The 22666-nt window shown below is 42.5% G+C and overlaps 1 protein-coding gene across 2 annotated transcripts; it reads left to right on the top strand.

Moving 5' to 3' along the window:
* Positions 1–6559: 6559 nt before the first annotated feature.
* LOC115153863 (uncharacterized) lies at positions 6560–18719 on the top strand. 2 transcript variants are annotated; one of them, XM_029699484.1, is made up of 3 exons: positions 6560–6694; positions 13431–13535; positions 14794–18719. In XM_029699484.1, exons 2-3 carry the CDS (start codon positions 13442–13444, stop codon positions 18513–18515), a joined length of 3816 nt encoding a protein of 1271 aa, XP_029555344.1. In that variant the 5' UTR covers positions 6560–6694; positions 13431–13441; the 3' UTR covers positions 18516–18719. The 2 variants fall into 2 exon arrangements, with proteins under 2 accessions (XP_029555344.1, XP_029555345.1); XM_029699485.1 differs by lacking the exon at positions 6560–6694 and having other exon boundaries at positions 13188–13535.
* Positions 18720–22666: the final 3947 nt, after the last annotated feature.

Raw genomic sequence — 22666 nt, 5'->3', positions numbered from 1 at the left:
GCTCGGGCAGCCGAGCGGAAATGGAGGAAAACTAGCCTCCCTGCGGACCTGGCATCTTTTCACTCCCTCATCTCTACATTTTCCTCCTCTGTTTCTGCTGCTAAAGCCAGTTTCTACCACTCTAACTTCCAAGCATCTGCCTCTAACCCTAGGAAGCTCTTTGCCACCTTCTCCTCCCTCCTGAATCCTCCTCCCCCTCCCCCCCCCCCCCCCCCTCCTCCCTCTCTGCGGATGACTTCGTCAACCATTTTGAAAAGAAGGTCGACGACATCCGATCCTCGTTTGTTAAGTCAAACGACACCGCTGGTCCTGCTCACACTGCCCTACCCTATGCTTTGACCTCTTTCTCCCCTCTCTCTCCAGATGAAATCTTGCGTCTTGTGACGGCCGGCCGCCCAACAACCTGCCCGCTTGACCCTATCCCCTCCTCTCTTCTCCAGACCATTTCCCGGAGACCTTCTCCCTCACCTCGCTCATCAACTCATCCTTGACCGCTGGCTACGTCCCTTCCGTCTTCAAGAGAGCGAGAGTTGCACCCCTTCTCAAAAAACCTACACTCGATCCCTCCGATGTCAACAACTACAGACCAGTATCCCTTCTTTCTTTTCTCTCCAAAACTCTTGAACGTGCCGTCCTTGGCCAGCTCTCCTGCTATCTCTCTCAGAATGACCTTCTCGATCCAAGTCAGTCAGGTTTCAAGGCTGGTCATTCAACTGAGACTGCTCTTCTCTGTGTCACGGAGGCTCTCCGCATTGCTAAAGCTAACTCTCTCTCCTCTGCTCTCATCCTTCTAGACCTATCTGCTGCCTTTGATACTGTGAACCATCAGATCCTCCTCTCCACCCTCTCCGAGTTGGGTATCTCCGACGCGGCTCACTCTTGGATTGCGTCCTACCTGACAGGTCGCTCCTACCAGGTGGTGTGGCGAGAATCCGTCTCCGCACCACGTGCTCTCACCACTGGTGTCCCCCAGGGCTCAGTTCTAGGCCCTCTCCTATTCTCGCTATACACCAAGTCACTTGGCTCTGTCATATCCTCACATGGTCTCTCCTATCATTGCTACGCAGACGACACACAATTAATCTTCTCCTTTCCCCCTTCTGATAACCAGGTGGCGAATCGCATGTCTGGCAGACATATCAGTGTGAATGACGGATCACCACCTCAAGCTGAACCTCGGCAAGACGGAGCTGCTCTTCCTCCCGGGGAAGGACTGCCCTTTCCATGATCTCGCCATCACGGTGGACAACTCCATTGTGTCCTCCTCCCAGAGTGCTAAGAGCCTCGGCGTGACCCTGGACAACACCCTGTCGTTCTCCGCTAACATAAGGTCGGTGACCTGATCCTGTAGATTCATGCTATACAACATTCGCAGAGTACGACCCTGCCTTACACAGGAAGCGGCGCAGGTCCTAATCCAGGCACTTGTCATCTCCCGTCTGGACTACTGCAACTCCCTGTTGGCGGGGCTCCCTGCCTGTGCCATTAAACCCCTAAAACTCATCCAGAATGCCGCAGCCCGTCTGGTGTTCAACCTTCCCAAGTTCTTTCACGTCACCCCGCTCCTCTGCACACTCCACTGGCTTCCAGTTGAAGCTCGCATCTGCTACAGGACCATGTTGCTTGCCTACGGAGCTGTGAGGGGAACGGCACCTCCGTACCTTCAGGCTCTGATCAGGCCCTACACCCAAACAAGGGCACTGCGTTCATCCACCTCTGGCCTGCTGGCCCCCCTACCTCTGCGGAAGCACAGTTCCCGCTCAGCCCAGTCAAAACTGTTCGCTGCTCTGGCACCCCAATGGTGGAACAAGCGCCCTCACGACGCCAGGACAGCGGAGTCAATCACCACCTTCCGTAGACACCTGAAACCCCACCTCTTTAAGGAATACCTGGGATAGGATATAGTAATCCCTCTAACCCCCCCCTCCCCCCAAAAAAAGATATAGATGTACTATTGTAAAGTGGTTGTTCCACTGAATATCATAAGGTGAATGCACCAATTTGTAAGTCGCTCTGGATAAGAGCGTCTGCTAAATGACGTAAATGTAAAACGAGTCCTATATCGACATAACCTGAAAGGCCGCTCAGCAAGGAAGAAGCCACTGCTCCAAAACCGCCAATAAAAAAACAGACTACGGTTTGCAACTGCACATGGGGACGAAGATCGTACTTTTTGGAGAAATGTCCTCTGGTCTGATGAAACAAAAATAGAACTGTTTGGCCATAATGACCATCATTATGTTTGGAGGAAAAAGGGGGTGCTTGCAAGCCGAAGAACACCATCCCAACCGTGAAGCACGGTGGTGGCAGCATCATGTTGTGGGGGTGCTTTGCTGCAGGAGGGACTGGTGCACTTCACAAAATAGATGGCATCATGAGGGGGGAAAAAGATGTGGATATATTGATGCAACATCTCAAGACATCAGTCAGGAAGTTAAAGCTTGGTCGCAAATGGGTCTTCCAAATGGACAATGACCCCAAGCATACTTCCAAAGTTTTGGCAAAATGGCTTAAGGACAACAAAGTCAACGTTTTGGAGTGGCCATCACAAAGCCCTGACCTCAATCCTGTAGAAAAGTTGTGGGCAGAACTGAAAAAGTGTGTGCGAGCAAGGAGGCCTACAAACCTGACTCAGTTACACCAGCTTTGCCAGGAATTTATTGTGAATTTATTGTGGGAAGCTTGTGGAAGGCTACCCAAAACATTTGACCCAAGTTAAACAATTTTAAGACAATGCTACCAAGTACTAATTGAGTGTATGTAAACTTCTGACCCACTGTGATGGGAATGTGATGAAAGAAATAAAAGCTGAAATAAATCATGCTCTCCACTATTATTCTGACATTTCACATTCTTAAAATAAGGTGGTGATCCTAGCTGACCTAAGACAGGGAATTTTTATTCGGATTAAATGTCAGGAATTGTGAATAAATGTATTTGGCTAAGGTGTATTAAAACTTCCGACTTCAACTTATCTTGTGAAGCTAACACTAGCGCCACCATAAAACCCCTCTTCAAATTCGACATGAACCTTCAAATAGGTACAGTGCATTCGTAAAGTATTCAGACCCCTTGACTTTTTCCACATTTTGTTACGTTACAGCCTTACATTTTTTCCTCATCAATCTACAAACAATGACGACAAAGAAAAAACAGTTTTTTAGTAAATGTTGCTAATTAATAAAACACACACACACACACACACATATATATATATATTGGTCACATCCCTATATACACACACTACCGTTTAAAAGTTTGGGGTCATTTAGAAATATCCTTTTTTTTTTTTTATATAAAAGCGCATTTTTATGTTCATTACAATAACATCAAATTGTAACAATGACTATCGTAGCTGGAAACGGCAAAAAATTTTAATGGAATATCTACATAGGCATACAGAGGCCCATTATCAGCAACCATCGCTCCTGTGTTCCAATGGCACGTTGTGTTAGCTAATCCAAGTTTATCATTTTAGAAGGCTAATTGATCATTAGAAAACCCTTTTGCAATTATGTTAGCACAGCTGAAAACTGTTGTCCTGATTAAAGAAGCAATAAAACCGGCCTTCTTTAGACTAGTTGAGTATCTGGTGCGTCAGCATTTGTGGGTTCGATTACAGGCTCAAATTGGCCAGAAACAAAGGACTTTCTTCTGAAACTCGTCAGTCTATTCTTGTTCTGAGAAATGAAGGCTATTCCATGCAAGAAATTGCCAAGAAACTGAAGATCTCGTACAACGCTGCGTACTACTCCCTTCACAGAAAAGCACAAACTGGCTATAACCAGAATAGAATGAGGAGTGGGAGGCCCCGGTGCACAACTTATCAAGAGGACAAGTACATTAGAGTGTCTAGTTTGAGAAACAGAGGCCTCACAAGTCCTCAACTGGCAGCTTCATTAAATAGTACCCACAAAACACCATTCTCAACGTCAACAGTGAAGAGGCGACTCCGGGATGCTAGCCTTCTAGGCAGCGTTGCTCTGTCCAGTGTCTGTGTTCTTTTGCCCATCTTAATCTTTTATTTTTGTTGAGCAGTCTGAGATATGGCTTTTTCTTTACAACTCTGCCTAGAAGGCCAGCATCCCGGAGTCGACTGGTGTTTTGCGGGTACTATTTAATGAAGTGGGGAATTAAGGCCAAAGAGTTCAATCTTGGATTCATCAGACCAGAAAATCTTGTTTCTCATGGTCTGAGAATACTTTTGTCAAACTCCGAGCAGGCTGTCAAGTGCCTTTTACTGAGGAGTGGCTTCCGTCTGGCCACTCTACCATAAAGGTCTGATTGGTGGACTGCTGCAGAGATGTTTGTCCTTCTGGAAGGTTCTCCCATCTCCACAGAAGAACTCTGGAGCTCTGTCAGAGTGACCGTTGGGTTCTTGGTCACATCCCTGACCAAGGCCCTTCTCCCCTGATTGCTCAGTTTGGCCGGGCGGCCAGGTCTAGGAAGAGTCTTGGTGGTTCCAAACTTCTTCCACTTAAGAATGATGGAGGCCACTGTGTTCTTGGGGACCTTCAAAGCTGCAGAAAATGTTTTGTTACCCTTCCCCAGATTTGTGACTCGATACAATCCTGTCTTGGAGCACTACGGACAATTCCTTCGACCATGGTTTGGTTTTTGCTCTGACATGCACTGTCAACTGTGGGACCTTATATAGACAGGTGTGTGCCTTTCCAAATCATGTCCAATCAATTGAATTTACCACAGGTGGACTCCAATCATAGTTGTAGAAACATCTCAAGGATGATCAATGAAAACAGGATTCACCTGAGTTCAATTTCGAGTCTCATAGCAGTGTCTGAATATTTATGTAAATATTATATTTCTGTTATTTATTTTGAACACATTTGCAAAAATGTCTAAAACTCGGTTTTAGTTTTGTCAGTATGGGGTTATTGTGTTTAAATTGATGAGGATTTGTATTTTATTTCATCCATTTTAGAATAAGGCTGTAACGTAACAAAATGTGAAAAAAGTCAAGGGGTCTGAATACTTTCTGAATGCACCGTGTGTAATGAGACATTATATTTATCCTCTTTAGAGTGGTTTATTGACATTTTAGAGGCGATAAGTTGGACAAATCGGGTGAAAACAGCAGTTATCCCGACACAACATATCTTCCCCCTTTCACTATCGCTCAGTAACCTTCAATTCCCCAGCCACCATTTTTAGCGAAACTCTATTACCTGTTTCAATCATGCAGAGAAGGGCAGCGGGGAGGTCTCGTCATTGATTTTGCTGGAAAGTGGAGAAATTGCACTTTACAATGGTATTACCATTACAGTTGACTTTGTAGTATAAAAAAATGTGCGGCTAAGGTCAAGTGTACGGAACAGTGTGATGTAGGTTAGGTAACAGTAGCTCGAGCTGCCACGTCCTTCCTGTACGGAACAGTGTGATGTACGTTAGGTAACAGTAGCTCGAGCTGCCACGTCCTTCCTGTACGGAACAGTGTGATGTACGTTAGGTAACAGTAGCTCGAGCTGCCACGTCCTTCCTGTACGGAACAGTGTGATGCACGTTAGGTAACAGTAGCTCCTCTTCGGGACATGGAACCATTTCTTCAAAAGTTGTGGGTCCTTGGGTCGGCCGACGTTAGCTTACCGAGGAATTGTTGTTGGAGCGAATTCATACTGCCTGGCGCTATACAGTTTGTGTTTGAATTACTACTTGTTATTGTCATCTTTGTTGTCGTCACCTAACCTCACTCTCTTCCATTCACTCTCTGCGTAACAACTCAATACCACAGACAAATTAGCTGATTCCTGCGAGTGATGCTGTAACGATGACGCTGTGAGTCGAGAAGCAGTTGCAGGTGAAACGTTTAATAAAACAACATTCTTATTCTGTAGCAACATGAATGTCAATCAAAACTTACTATGAGGTAAGGACAATGTAATAAAGTTTATATTCACCTTTACCCACCAGTGAATGGACATTGTAAAGTAGCATACAGATCAGATCAACTCCATGACCACCAGTAGGTTACTGTAGCAGTCTGTATCCACTAGGATGAGCTCTGTCTCCAATGTTACAGTTTAACAGCCACAGAGACTGACTTGTAGTCATGTAAATTACAAGTTGAGTGTAGGGGTTGTTTTACAAGGAATAGAGATTTTGTCAAAGACAGTATGAAGATAGGGTAAAACTGCTTCTTCAATAGAAATCCCGGGTAACACTTGTTGGCTAGTAAAGCTCAGGCGTAGAGAGAAACAAGTCATCGGGTCTAATGGTCGTCTCACGCCGAACTGCGCATGTGCACGCCGTCAACTCAAAGGCAGTCCTTCGATATAAACTTGTTTTAGACGAAAATGAAAACGTCTCAGTTCATCACTTTCACGAGGTTGGCGTAATAACATGTTCAGCTACTTAAGAAATTGACTCGAATCTAGGTTTTGCCTTTTGATTTCGAGAAAATGACCAACTAAGGAAGATGTTTTCACTTCTCTCATTGACTTCTCAAGCACCAAATCCCGGCCTGTTCTGTTCAGTCTGTTTCACAAGCGTTCCTGGAAGTCTCGCGATGTTGCGCCTCTGGGTTTAGAAACTCTGTGATTTGGTCTATAAAACAGGGTGTAACACCCCGGTCTACATCTTGGCAGAGACACACATTATACTTATTTTAAACATCTACTTTTTACCTTTTTTTTTTTTCTTCTGATGAACATTCATTGGCTAACTTCGTTGATTTAAGGTAGGCTACTAACCCTTATTTCAACGGTAGACCTAAATGGTTGCTTAGCAAAACCTGTACTGTCCAATCATTAAAGCTATAATCTGTATTTGGTGAAACTGGCACGTCTGATTGTGATATTACAACAACGAAGAAGTTACTTCAAACAAATAACACCTTTTTCTTTCCATCGGACATCATTGCAAAGAAAATCCCACTGCTGGACGCTCCTCTCCTCCGTTTCATCACTGAAACAATATCAAAGGCGCTGTTTCACCAAATGTAGATTCTAACTTTAATTGATCTTTGAGAAATAACATTGTCCGTCCTTCCACTTATTGTGGTCTACAATTGAGGGATGGGGCTAGGGTAATCCAGGACTGACAGTCCATGACATCTGCATTATAGTTTTAACCATGTTTTGAATCTATACATTGCTTTTTTACATTTACAAACAAATAAGCGTTTATTTCGGGTTCTAATGGGGGTAAGACAATGGTAATAAGCTCATGGCGTATTTATAAATTGTATTCTTCAAAAATTGATGGTTATACTGTGTCATAAATGTAAATTTCCCAAAAACCAATCCCAGACTGTAGCTTTAATAATGTGGATAATTTACTGAACGAAAGTGAACCATCGCGCTCTCCCTGATGCTTGGCTGGTGCATAAATCCACCGAGTTCAGACAAACAAATGGTCTTGTGGGTTTGCACTCAAAGTTGTGCATAAAGCTGACTTCATTATTCGATGTTTTTAGTTATTTTCACTGCATCAGGGATAGCGTAGACATACGTTTCGGCTTTACAGTCTTCTTTCGTGTTTATGTACAATTTTATTTGAATTCAAAACAACATTTGTAAAGAACAGATGAGCAACAGGTGCTTGTAATCAGGGTTGGCGCTCATCTGCCAATCAGAGGTGAGGCATTTCTCCTGTACCTGTTTATAATAAATATGTGGCGCCAACTCATAAACGATATGCGAAATCTGATATGGACAGTGTTCCTGTATAACAGTTCAAATGTGGTTTATAGGAAGGAGATAATCTAATTATTCGTTTAAACCGTGTGGAGATACAGAATGTAATTTATATATCCGCGTGGCTTCTCTTTGTAGTAATTTGTTGTCAGTCACCTCTACTTGGTGGATGAACGTTGTTGATCCCAACGCAACGCAATTCATTAATAGAATGATTGTGTTCTGTAAAGTATCTTTCATGTCGAGGCGATGTCTTGACGTTTAATCGTGGATTTATGTTCTCCAAGACGTACTTTCAAGGCGCGACATGTTTTGCCAAAATATTTCTCATTACAAGAACACTAACATATAAATAAATCCTTTAGTAGTGAAAGTTATACATGACTTTATCTCATAGGTCCTAGAAGTCTGAGGGCATACAACGTTAGAACATTTCCTTATGGTGCTACAAGAGGTACAAGATCTACTGGGGAATCTCTTTTCTCTCTCTGACCACATCTGATTGAACCAATATGTTTGATAGATTTATTGATCGTTTATAGGTGAATAAAGGTGGATTCTGGAAGGCAGAATTTAAAGAGGAGTCTGATAATACTATGTGCCAATGTTGATTAACAACAGGCTTGATGCCATTATGGCTATCACTGAACGTGAGTATATAGTTTACAGAAAACAGTTTCATATGTTCTTGTTGGATTTATTAAGTAACTGGCTTCTGTTCAAGCTTTTAACTTGTTTATGAGCTTTATCAAGCCATGTATCGGGGTATCCTCTCAAGTGGAAACGTTCTAGGAGAGAATTTGATTGTCCATCATATTCTTCCTCTGTGTCACAGATGCGATACAGTCTATTAAGTTGGCTTACTGGTAAACCTCTTAGGGGAAGAGGGTGATAAAAAATACCATATTGGCAGCTGATAGCTATCTGTAGGTTTCCTGTAAACTGTAGTACTTGATAGTCCCTTCTTTGTAGCAAGTACATCTAAGAAATGTATAGAGTTAATGTTATTTTCCATAGTTTAAGGAAATCGATTGTACTCTAGAGTTATTAAGAAATTAATTTAATTTCGGGAACCCGTCCAGATCATAAAGCAATCATTTATTTAGCGGGTCCAATCTTTCACATGATCTTTGTAAAGATTATTTTCATAAATAAAAATACAATTAGAATTTCCCCATGAAGAGATGTGCATAGTTGGGACCAAACGGAGTTCCCGTTGCTGTTCCAGTTTGTCAAATAGAAAATATTTTAGCGCAATAGTTGTGCAAGCTCAATAATATCATTTTTAGACACGCCGCTTAAGCGGTTTGAGAGGAAGAATTTGAGAGCCACCATACCGCCATCATTCGGAATACTGGTATATAGACATGAGACAACAAGAGTGACGAGCCAATATCCTTCACTAATAACTGGTATACTTTGTAGTTTCATTAGAAAATCAGTGGTGTCTTTTAAATAAGATGGCAACTGTTTGACTAATAGATAAACGTCAAAGTCCACGTAACGAGACTTTCTGTTACGGAGCCAAATACCTAAACGATAAGTCTTTATGGAGGGTCTGTGGTTCATTTGTGAACCTTAGACCATAACGGATCGAAACTGTAGGTTTTTGGACAGAAAGATTTGTCACACAGAGGAAGAATATGATGGACAATCAAATTCTCTCCTAGAACGTTTCCACTTGAGAGGATACCCCGATACCTGGCTTGATAAAGCTCATAAACAAGTTAAAAGCTTGAACAGAAGCCAGTTACTTAATAAATCCAACAAGAACATATGAAACTGTTTTCTGTAAACTATATACTCACGTTCAGTGATAGCCATAATGGCATCAAGCCTGTTGTTAATCAACATTGGCACATAGTATTATCAGACTCCTCTTTAAATTCTGCCTTCCAGAATCCACCTTTATTCACCTATAAACGATCAATAAATCTATCAAACATATTGGTTCAATCAGATGTGGTCAGAGAGAGAAAATAGACATTCATAAAAGGATGATTCCCCTGTAGATCTTGTAGCGCCATAAGGAAACGTTCAAACGTTGTAGGGGAGAGCAGGTACAGTGAGGGGAAAAAAGTATTTGATCTCCTGCTGATTTTGTATGTTTGCCCACTGACAAAGAAATAATCAGTCTATAATTTTAATGGTAGGTTTATTTGAACAGTGAGAGACAGAATAACAGCAAAAAAATCCAGAAAAATGCATGTCAAAAATGTTATAAATTGATTTGCATTTTAATGACGAAAATAAGTATTTGACCCCTCTGCAAAACATGACTTAGTACTTGGTGGCAAAACCCTTGTTGGCAATCACAGAGGTCAGACGTTTCTTGTAGTTGGCCACCAGGTTTGCACACATCTCAGGAGGGATTTTGTCCCACTCCTCTTTGCAGATCTTCTCCAAGTCATTAAGGTTTCGAGGCTGACGTTTGGCAACTCGAACCTTCAGCTCCCTCCACAGATTTTCTATGGGATTAAGGTCTGGAGACTGGCTAGGCCACTCCAGGACCTTAATGTGCTTCTTCTTGAGCCACTCCTTTGTTGCCTTGGCCGTGTGTTTTGGGTCATTGTCATGCTGGTATACCCATCCACGACCCATTTTCAATGCCTTGGCTGAGGGAAGGAGGTTCTCACCCAAGATTTGACGGTACATGGCCCCGTCCATCGTCCCTTTGATGTGGTGAAGTTGTCCTGTCCCCTTAGCAGAAAAACACCCCAAAGCATAATGTTTCCACCTCCATGTTTGACGGTGGGATGGTGTTCTTGGGGTCATAGGCAGCATTCCTCCTCCTCTAAACACGGCGAGTTGACCACAACACTTTCACCCAGTTGTCCTCTGAATCATTTAGATGTTCATTGGCAAACGTCAGACGGGCATGTATATGTGCTTTCTTGAGCAGGGGGACCTTGCGGGCGCTGCATGATTTCAGTCCTTCACGGCGTAGTGTGTTACCAATTGTTTTCTTGGTGACTATGATCCCAGCTGCCTTGAGATCATTGACAAGATCCTCCAGTGTAGTTCTGGGCTGATTCCTCACCGTTCTCATGATCATTGCAACTCCACGAGGTGAGATCTTGCATGGAGCCCCAGGCCGAGGGAGATTGACAGTTCTTTTGTGTTTCTTCCATTTGCGAATAATCGCTCCAACTGTTGTCACCTTCTCACCAAGCTGCTTGGCGATGGTCTTGTAGCCCATTCCAGCCTTCTGTAGGTCTACAATCTTGTCCCTGACATCCTTGGAGAGCTCTTTGGTCTTGGCCATGGTGGAGAGTTTGGAATCTGATTCATTGCTTCTGTAGACAGGTGTCTTTTATACAGGTAACAAGCTGAGATTAGGAGCACTCCCTTTAAGAGTGTGCTCCTAATCTCAGCTCATTACCTGTATAAAAGACACCTGGGAGCCAGAAATCTTTCTGATTGAGAGGGGGTCAAATACTTATTTCCCTCATTAAAATGCAAATCAATTTATAACATTTTTGACATGCGTTTTTCTGGATTTTTTGTTGTTATTCTGTCTCTCACTGTTCAAATAAACCTACCATTAAAATTATAGACTGATCATTTCTTTGTAAGTGGGCAAACGTACAAAATCAGCAGGGGATCAAATACCTTTTTCCCTCACTGTATGTTGTCACACTTTTCACGCTGTCAAACATTTACTGGGCACAATACATCACAATTGTATAAATGTCATAACAAAGTAAAGACGGAAGTCTTGGGCACATATTTTGTATTAATTACATCTTCATATCTTATTTCAGTACGGAGTTGTAAACCTTTAAATAGAGTGTGCACTTGTGACAATTTGCCCCCATCAGCGGGTAAATTGTCACATTGGATTATCAACAAATAAAAACACAACAAATTAATTGTGAATATTGATTTTAATTTCAAATTCAAAACCAAATTCAACTTCATTAAATAACTCAATTAAAAACAATCATGCCTAGAGAATCTGGCAAATCATGCCTTTCAATCAAAACAATAATGCTGGCAGAGCACACATTAATTAAGTGGCACGACCACTTTACTACGACCTTTGAAATCGAACGTTCTCTGGCGTGCACATAGATCCATGGTATTTGTTGGAATGGAATGTAATGCTGCAGATAACTTGCTTAAATGTTTAAAGTCTTAACAAAACAGACGTGGTGTTTAAACACACTCATGCACTGTTTTCTAACAGCCTATATGACTCACATCTGTATCTGACTAATCAGACTCATCTTCAGAGTCACAGTTCTGGCACACACAAATTGCCTGGCCTGAGGTGCAAGTATCATGGGCCCATTTGTTGCATCTCACACACTTCACCCAAGTCTCCTTTGGAAGGTTGTTTGAAATTGGCTCCACACAGACGAAGCAGAATCACTCCTCTTCATCTGATGATGACACTTCTACAATTTTTCTTTTTTTAGCTGCCTTCTTGTTCTTTGCAGATCCAGATTGTGACTCCCCCCACCTTGCTTCCTTTTCTTCGGAAACAGCCTTTTGCTAGATTGTGCCTTATTCTTTTCCATTTCTAGTGCCTGCTTCACTGGTGCTGGGGTCTGAAAGGTTGGTTCTGGGGCCTGGCAGGGCTGACATGATGCTGGGGCCTGGCAGGTTGGTTCTGGGGCCTGGCAGGGCTGACATGATGCTGGGGCCTGGCAGGTTGGTTCTGGGGCCTGGCAGGGCTGAAATGGTGATGGGGCCTGGCAGGTTGGTTCTGGGACCTGGCAGGGCTGAAATGGTGCTGGGGCCTGGCAGGTTGGTTCTGGGGCCTGGCAGGTTGGTTCTGGGACCTGGCAGGGCTGAAATGGTTCTGGGGCCTGGCAGGTTGGTTCTGGGGCCTGGCAGGGCTGATGGTGCTGGGGCCAGTGTGACGACGGTTCTCAGGTTCATCAACATTCCATATGTCTCCTGCTCCAAATTGATATCTCTGTAGCACTTCTGCTACATTGTCGAAGAAAGGATTAACATTTTCTCTGTTGAAACTACTTGCCCTGGCAAGGCTAGTTGCCTCTGGCTTTCTCAGTGACAGCGTTGGGTGCCGCTTTAAGAAGCCTGTAAACCACTCCGAGCTGGCCTTTTTTTCTGCCCACATTGGCTCGAACTTCAGCTGGTGTACCACAGCAAACTGGTAGGCAAGTCTTCTGACCTCACTTGGCGACAGACCTAAATAAATGTCAGCTGGCCTAGTAATATACAGAACAAGCTGCATCTCCAAATCAGGTGGAAGAAACCTCCTGTGGCTTTAGCCAACCACTGTTGTTGGCGTGGCTGTCTGACTTTCAACTTCTTCTCTGGTAACCTTTTGACAATACCGAGTCAGAGTATGGTAATTTATGTCAAAAATCCTTCGCTGTACTCCTGATTGATTTGTTCTGCAACTTCACCTGCCTCACTGCCTTTAACATGTTGCCAGGTGGTGTGCTGTCATTCTGTCTTTCTTTTATTATTTCTAACCATCTTTCTTTCCTTCCCATCTTTCCTGTCCGTCCGTCTTTCTCTTTCTTTCTTTCTCACATTAACCACATCACTTGCGCTATGCAGTATTATTATAATTTTTTACCGTCATTAAAATAAACAATCCAATGGAAGACTGGGGGCCAAAAATGTGAGTGACTCAAATGTTTGCATTACATACTGTGTCAGTGATATTTTACACACGCTGCATTGCCTGGGCAATGAGCAAAAAAAACAACAAGTATTTATGTTAACAGCCAAATTATCTGTTGAAATGTTCTAATAACTGTGGCTGCTGAAGTAACCCCAGTTCTGATATGTTTTCAGAACACTGAGTCATGTCTGACTTGGAGACCATCGAGCTAGCTGCTCTGGGCCGACCCTTCCAGCTGGGGATGCTGTATGACTGTCGTAGAGATGTCCTCATTCCAGGTACAGGAAACTATTCCTCTTTGGTTTGGAGGTAATCAGTGTGCATCATCTTAAATTTATTGACAGTGTTTCCACCGCTGAGTTGGATAGAGGGCACACTGTTCTAGCACAGAGAACACCATTGAGGGCTTTCACCGTTCCAAAGTAGTTTCTATGGATTAAGCAATAATCAGCAGGAGGGGTCAGCCAATGAACTGCACTCCCGAGCAAACATTCCATAACTGCAGATGTCAGTAAATCACCAACCTTGGCTTTATACCAGTTCAGACTGTACACACTTCACACAGTAGGTGGTGGTATACACCTTTTCAGTTTATTTACAAACTGCTAATACACTCATAGAAGTTGAAGACATTGGGGACATAATTGTGAACATAAGCAACCATTTAAATTTAAACAGTTTCTCCAGCTCAAAATGAGTCTCAGCTAATTAAAATTGTTGATTTACTTGCATGTGACAGAACGCTAAATTGTAGCTGGTTCCATCAGATAACATGGCATACGTTAGCCCTATGCTAACCTCACCAGTTGGCAGCGATTATATTCTGTCTGATCCCTCCTGAGGACCCAGATTGAATTATGTAATCCTTCCTTAACCCAAAGGAAGTATCTCCCAGTTGACTACTTCAAAATGGAGAAAGTCCTGAATGGCGCTGCCCATGCTAAAACAGGCTTTTGGGCACTTAAGTCCTCTGTGATGCTGTCACAGAATCGGCCATTGCAGAGAGAGATTAGCTTTCTGGTGCATCTCTATGGTTACCACAGAGTAAGAAAAGCTAGAGGACGCACTTGGGACAAAAGAGTGATGGCATGTTGTTTTTGAAGTGTTCATATAGTAGTAATGCTGTCAATGGCAAAGATGGCACTTTTTTTTTTCCTTCTGAGAGTGTAATGTGGCACCATTTGTCCCTGTAGGGAACCATCTGAAAAAATGTTCTAGCTAGAACTCTTTCTGATTGCAAATAGCACCTTTTATTTGGAACAAAGGTTCTATTTGACCTGAAAGAAGCTCCAGATAGAACCCATTTCCAGACTGGTTCAAATGGTGCTACAGAGCATTCTTTACTTCTGAGTGGATAGGAGGTGTAGGTTTTCTAACTATGGGTTGACACCTAGAATATTTACTTTTGAGTTAAATATTTACCTTTAATTAGTTATTTGAATGAAACCATGTTTACATATAGAAATAATTTTACATGTACATGTTGGAGTATTATTTTCACAATAACGTTCTTTGGTCATTCTCTTTAAACTGCAGGTATCACTCTCTGGGATTCTGAGATGCTGCAGAAACACATCAATGTCCGTCCACAACCGATCACTGACTTCAAAATCATTATTTCAGACTCAAGTGAAGACAAGTCAGAAGCTTTGAATGTGTCTGCATCTCTTGAGGCCAGTTTTCTTTGTGGCTTAGTCAGTGTGAAGGGTTCTGCTGAATTCCTACATGACAAAAAGACCTCAAAGCGTCAGTCTAGGGTTTCTTTGCAGTACCGTACCACCACTCGCTTCGAGCAGTTGACCATGGACCACCTGGGGGCAGGAAATGTGAAACACTCTAATGTCTTACAAGAGGGCTCTGCAACCCATGTGGTGACTGCCCTGCTCTACGGAGCACAGGCCTTCTTCGTTTTTGACCAAGAGGTTTCCTCAGGAGAAAACCACCAGGACATCCAGGGAACCCTGCAGGCCACAATAAAAAAGATCCCTCTCACATCAATAGAAGGGCAGGGAAATTTGAAGATGAGTGAGGAAGAGAAGAAAAAGGCCAATAAATTCAACTGCACTTTCCATGGTGATTTTGCACTAGACAACAACACTGTCACATTTGAAGATGCCATCAAGGTGTATGCTGGCCTGCCAAGTCGACTAGGGGAGAACGGAGAACATGCTGTGCCCATGACCGTCTGGCTCTATCCTCTCAAGAACCTGGACTCTGCAGCTGCCCAGCTAGTCAGGCAGATCAGTGTTAGCCTGGTGCGTCGCACACAGCGACTCTTGGACGGACTGGACAATACTGATGTACAATGCCAGGACATGCTGAAGGAAGACATGGCTATCAAGTTCCCTGAAATCAAAGCCAAGCTCAACACTTTCAGGGACTTGTGCTCAGAGTACAAGCTGGTGTTCCAGAAAGGTCTCTGCAAGGTTCTTCCCAACATAAGAGGAGGAAGAATGGAGGAGGGAGAGCTGATAAAAATTCTCAACAGCAAAGAACGTTCTCCATTCCAGAATGACCTCATGATCACGTACCTGGACGACAGAGAGAGAGAGATGAACGTTGTCAGCTCTTACCTTGACATAATGAAAGAGGTACAAGTTGTGTACTCAAGCAGTGAATTGGATGGAATAGTGCTTGATAAAGCTAATGATTATGTAGTGTGTTTTGCATTTTCCTATTTGAAGGAGAAAGAAGACTATGAGGTAGTCTTGGAGAACTACTTGCTGGAAGAATCAAAAAGAGATTTTTCAATGACACCTTACAATCCCAACGCAGCCGGGAAGACTACAGCAGAAAAGTGGTTTCGCTCGGGGGAGGTAACCATCCTAACTAGGCAAACCATAAATCTGTTCCTAGACTTCAAAGAGTCTAACAAAGGCAGAGAAAATCTTGCATTCTGCATTGCATCAATTCCAAACAAAGTCCTCACTGCGTCCTCCATCCATGTCTATGAAAGAGGGACAGTTTTGAGTCAACAGTTTGAGCTGCCATCAAAGCCAGGTGTTCCCACCATCAAGAGTCTGGAGCATGACTGTGTCCACTTGCAAGTCAACCCTCCCAACCTTGGTGTTACCTCTGTGGAGTTGTACCAGGTTTTGTACCAGGCTGAGCAGGCTGACTCTGAATGGACAGAGGTCAAATCGGATGCTACAACTAACCAGGTCTCCATCAGTCCTTTGGACCCTTACAAAAAGTATCGCTTTAGCTGCAAGGCGGTGTGTAGACCTGGTGTGAGCCTCTCCAGTGACTGGACAGAATACTTCAGGACCCTCCCATGTAGCCCCCCTGGACCACCCACAGAGAAGAGGATAGATTCGGGAAGTATCAGAGTGAACTGGGACATTCCTACCATGGTGGGAGATGATGTTGAACTCATTGGTTATGTGGTTGAATACAGAAAGAGTGTAAATGCTATAAACAATCAGATGTGGCACGCCATCAAAACCAGCACTAGAGAGAGTGCACTGGATGGACTAAAGGCTGACACTGCATACAGCATCAGAGTCTCTGCTAACTGTGGCAAAGCAGGGAATAGTCTACCCAGTCCTGAGACTGTGCTGACTACCCTTAGGGTCTCTGATCCCCAACCGAAGACGAGGAAATCAACAGCAGCAAAAAGTGAGGAATTCCTCAAAAAATCCCAGAAGGTGGAAAAGGGCAACCCATCAATCCACTGGCTGAATCTGGAACAGAAGTTGGGTGGAAATGACAGTTTTGACCAGTACAGATTTGGGAGGAAAGTTGAGCAACGAAATAACAAGGTGATATTGCTTCTGGGGGCCACAGGTTCAGGAAAAACAACTCTGGTCAATGCCATGATAAACTACATCCTCGGGGTAAAGTGGGAGGAATGTTACCGCTTTAAGCTCATCCATGAGGTGACCAATAGGTCACAGGCTGAGAGCCAGACTGTGGTTGTGACATCATACGAGCTCTACAACCAGCCAGGCTTTCAGATTCCTTATTCGCTGACCATCATTGACACACCAGGGTTTGGAGACACCAGAGGAATGGCTCAAGATAAATTGCTCACCCAAAAAGTGAAGGATTTCTTGTTTAACCCTTTAGGGATTAATCAAATTGATGCAGTCTGCTTTGTATTGCAGGCAACACTTGTTCGTCTCAGTACTTCCCAGAGATACATCTTTGATTCCATCCTGTCCATCTTTGGAAAGGATGTTGCTGAAAACATCCTGATGCTTGTGACATTTGTTGATGGGAAGCACATTCCGGTGCTAGAGGCCATCAAAGCTGCAAATCTGCCCTGTAAGAAAGACAAGAAGGGGCTACCAACCCATTTCAAATTCAACAGTTCATTTCTGTTCTCAAAGGAGACGGAGAGCAGCTCTGAAGAGGATGATACTGATGATGATCATAAGGCCCAGTGTCCAGAGCAATGGAAGTCAACTTTCAAGGAGATGAAGAAATTTTTCCAAGCACTGGAAAGCATTGAGAGTAAAGATCTGACCCTGACAAAGAAAGTTCTGGAAGAACGTGAGCTTCTGGAGAAGACCATGACATGCCTGACCCCTCAGATCACAGCAGGTCTGTCAAAGCTAAGTGAGATCAAAAGCTTCAAACAGTGTCTGGAAAACGAGGACGAGAACATGAAACAGAACAAAAATTTTGAGACTGAGGTAAATGTGCTGCAGGTGAAGAGAAGCAAATTAGCCCAGGACTTTGCGACAAACTGCAAGATTTGCAATTTTACATGTCACACCTGCTGCTTCCTCCCAAATGAGGATGACATCAACAGTTGTGCCGTGATGGATGATGATGGCAACTGCACCATATGTCCAGAAAAATGCTCTTCCAATGACCACGACAGGGAACAAGTCTTGTTGACCTATGAAACAAAGACTGAGAAAAAGACTATTCAAGAACTGAAGGACAACTTCATGAAGGCGTGGGGCAAGTCTATGGAAACCAAGGAGATGCTGGATAAGCTTGAGGATGAGTTTCGCATGATCCAGGACGCGCTGATGAATTTGATCACGCAGTCTTCTGACTGTCTCAAGAGACTTAATGATGTTGCCCTGAAACCAAGCGCTCTCTCCACTGTGGAGTACATTGACATACTCATTCGCACAGAGGAGGACGAACGCAAGCCAGGCTTCGAGGATCGGATCGTTGGGTTGAAGAAAATGAAGGAAGAGTCTGAGATTCTGGAGAAGATTGCAAAAGGAGAAGATTTACTCCCAAATGAGCGAAAAGTCATGAAGGATAAAAAGGATAGACCGCAGGAGGTTCCAACATAAGTCAGGGATGTTGTCCTGCTAACATTATCTGGAAACAAAATTGGGTCTCCATTTGAACATTAAGCTTCCCGATATTGTAGGAATATTTGCGTTTGCTGGGAAGATCCAACTGAGATGTGGGGTTAATTGGATTTGTAAATAAAACTCTTAGTCTTGTGTAAAGCCTTATGTTAATTTGTCCACCTCAAAGTAATTGAACAAAAATTAGGCCCTAATTTAGATCTAGATTAAATCAGAACTGCATAGCAAATCATTGGTTTTGTTTAGGCAATGTCAGAGGTGCAGGGCCGGCCCTCCCATTAGCCAAGATTAAGCGGCACTTGATTTTGGGGTGGCATTTTGACAATTGGCTGCTGCCCTGATCGGCTACTACACCGCCAGCGGCACCCCAGCCACCAGCTCATAGCGTTGCTGCAGTTCCCGCCCTCACCCGCTTCTCCCGAAGTGCAGTCCCACTGTCCTTGGTAGCTATGTTGATGTGTGTGTTTTATGTGGGATTATCCAATTGTGAAACAATAATAATAAAAAGGAATCTGCCAATTAAATTGCATTGTTTTGTATTTTGTGAGTGACGAAGACAATTAGCGATTAAGGCAGTAGCCTAACCTAGCCTGTTAACCTTAGCTAGCTACTACTAGTGGATTTAATTTTAGCTAAAAGTAATCTATAGAGATTTTAAACAATTTGCTACCATGTCTAAGAGACGACAACTATCAGGAGCCTGTGTGGAGAATGACATAAATAAATAATAAATAAATATCTTATATAAGTGTTATTGTGATTGTAACAGTTATGTAGTCGTGCCATGTGTGATAACAGGTGGCATATTATTAATAAGAAACTCGGTTTCCTACTACAGGTAGTTGGCTGCATAGTGATAGCAACATTGTAACTCTCCGATGCAGGGGTTAAAGTGAAATTCCCTTCTGCCTGGTAAGGGACTTCCTATATGTGCCCGGGTGCACCAAACATTTTTATGGGCATAATCATAGAATTACATGTACAATTGGGGCCTATACGTTTGTGTTTACTGAGTAGAGTAGAGCCAACTGAGATGTGGGGTTCATTGGATTTGTATTAAAACTCTTAGCATTGTGTAAAGCCGTATGTTAATTTGTCCACCCCAAGGTAACTGAACAAAAATTAGGGCCTAGATTAAATCAGAACTCTATAGAAAATCATTGTCTTTGTTCAGGCAATGTCAGAGGTGTAACTGCATCAAATCTCTGAGTGGCTGTTCTTGTGGTCATTGTCACAAAACCACACCCATCCTACCCATGTTAGAAGTTCAGAAGGAGAAAGTGTAGACTATATAGAAATGACACATTGAAAATGATTAAATGAAAGAATAATGGTGATATCATCCTAATGGAGGTGTACTGTGTATTACAACACACATTACTATGTTCAAACTTGTCAAATGGCTGCATGAGATTTCTACTAATGAGCTGTTGATAAGTAATTGATATAAGGAACATTCAATACAATTCACGAGTTAATTTAACAAACTCAGTTTAACCCTTTCTCATGGTTGGTGTCTTGACAAATTTGGGCAAAATCGTGTGACATAAAACACTACATTTCTTACCTTGCATTCATGGCAGTTTTTGTTGTTGTATCATATATTAAGCATTTATCAGTAAAATGAGACATGGAACTCGAACCCGGTAAGAATCCTGGATCTTGCTCGGACAGTTCTTTGTTTGGCGATTTTGGAAATGCACTGTAACTAGGCTTACTTACAATACTTAAAATGTATTGGATTACAAAATCAAATGCTTCTAACTTCTATGGGCTACACCTGTGGGACACAGCCAGTGAAATATCAGGGCGGCAAATTCAAAAACAACAAAATGTCATAATTCAACTTTCTCAAACATACAACTATTTTACACCATTTTAAAGATACACTTCTCCTTGATGTAACCACATTGGCCGATTTTCAAAAAGGCTTTACAGTGAAATCAAACATTAGATTATGTTAGGAGAATATATAGACAAAAATAATCACACAGCCATTTTCCAAGCAAGGACATGTGTCAATAAAACCCAAAACACAGCTAAATGAAGCACTAACCTTTGACGATCTTCCCACAGATGACACTCCTAGGACATTATGTTACACAATACATGTATGTTTTGTTCGATAAAGTTCATATTTATATCCAAAAACAGCATTTAACATTGGCGCGTGATGTTCAGAAAATGTATTCCCACCAAAACGACCGGTGAATGTGCACATCAATTTACAAAAATACTCATCAACGTTGACAAAATATCTAACAATTATTTAAAGAATTATAGATAGACTACTCCTGGATGCAACCGCTTTGTCAGATTTTAAAATAGCTTTACGGAGAAAGCACATTTTTCAATATTCTGAGTACATAGCTCAGCCATCACGGTGAGCTATACAGACACCCGCCAAGTTCGGGGCAACCTAAACTCAGAATTAGTATTAGAAATATTCTCTTACCTTTGCTGATCTTCGTCAGAATGCACTCCCAGGACTGCTACTTCCACAAGAAATGTTGTTTTTGTTCAAAATAATCCATATTTATGTATAAATACCCCCGTTTTGTTTGTGCGTACAGATCACTTATCCAAAGGCATAACGCTTGAGCGCGGACCAGAGACGAAAAGTTAAAATGTTCCATTACCGTACTTAGAAGCATGTCAAATGCTGTTTAAAATCAATCTTTATGGTATTTTTTACGTAAAATTGCGATAATATTCCAACCGGACAATAGAGTATTCATTCAAGGAGAAAAAGAAGGAACGGCGCACTCGCGTGACCACGCATATCCAATCCCTTTGTTGCCAGGCAGACCACTCAGTAACTGAGCTCCTATACTCTGCCCAGTGACAGGAGAAGGCTCAAACCACTTTCTGCCAGAGTAGTAACCTGTTTAAATTGGGTACGTTTTTCATCCAGCCGTGAAAATACTGCCCCCTAGCCTAGACAGGCTATCTGATATTGTCTTAACTTCTCTAGGGCCGGCGGGACGAAATCGTCCCACCTACGTAACAGCCAGTGGAATCCTGTGGCGCGTTATTCAAATAGCTTAGAAATGCTATTACTTCAATTTCTCAAACATATGACTATTTTACAGCATTTTAAAGACAAGACTCTCGTTAATCTAACCACACTGTCCGATTTCAAAAAGGCTTTACAATGAAAGCAAAACATTAGATTATGTCAGCAGAGTACCCAGGCAGAAATAATCAGACACCCATTTTTCAAGCTAGCATATAATGTCACAAAAACCCAGAAGACAGCTAAATGCAGCACTAACCTTTGATGATCTTCATCAGATGACACACCTAGGACATTATGTTATACAATACATGCATGTTTTGTTCAATCAAGTTCATATTTATATCAAAAACCAGCTTTTTACATTAGCATGTGACGTTCAGAATTAGCATACCCCCGCAAACTTCCGGTGAATTTACTAAAAATGTACTAAATTACTCACGATAAACGTTCACAAAAAGCATAACAATTATTTTAAGAATTATAGATACAGAACTCCTCTATGCACTCGATATGTCCGATTTTAAAATAGCTTTTCGGTGAAAGCACATTTTGCAATATTCTCAGTAGATAGCCCGGCATCACAGAGTTGTTGTTCATCTTGGCTCTTTTTATTGAAGACTGAGGATCTTTGCTGTAACGTGACTCTTCCTACGGCTCCCATAGGCTCTCAGAGCCCGGGAAAAAACTGAATGGTATCGAGGCAGCCCCAGGCTGAAACACATTTACGCTTTTGGCAAGTGGCCGAAAACAAGTAAAAAATTTTTGTAAAGGGTCGTTCTCAGTTTATTTGATTTTAATCTGAAATCAAACAATTCATGAACTTTTTGTTTTTTTGTCGAAATATTAAGTAATGATTTGATTATTGTGTTTTTATAATTGTAGGTTCTAGTTCAAGCTGTGAAAATAGGGCCGGATTTAGAAATCATAGACCCCGGGGCTTTGTTTTTTAAAATAATGCACACTGACTTACATAATGATGGAGATAAAGCCATAGGCTACCCACCGTGATGGCCATTGTGCTTGCTGTGGCAATAGCCCATCTCAAGATGAGCGACTTTGAAAAACAGTGCTACTGCTAGAAATTGAGAGTTGAGATTTTTTTAAATATTGT

Source organism: Salmo trutta, chromosome 19 (assembly GCF_901001165.1).
Source record: "Salmo trutta chromosome 19, fSalTru1.1, whole genome shotgun sequence".
Lineage (NCBI taxonomy): Eukaryota > Metazoa > Chordata > Actinopteri > Salmoniformes > Salmonidae > Salmo > Salmo trutta.
Note: the sequence above shows the minus strand (reverse complement) of the source record. Positions and strands in the feature narration are given on the sequence as shown.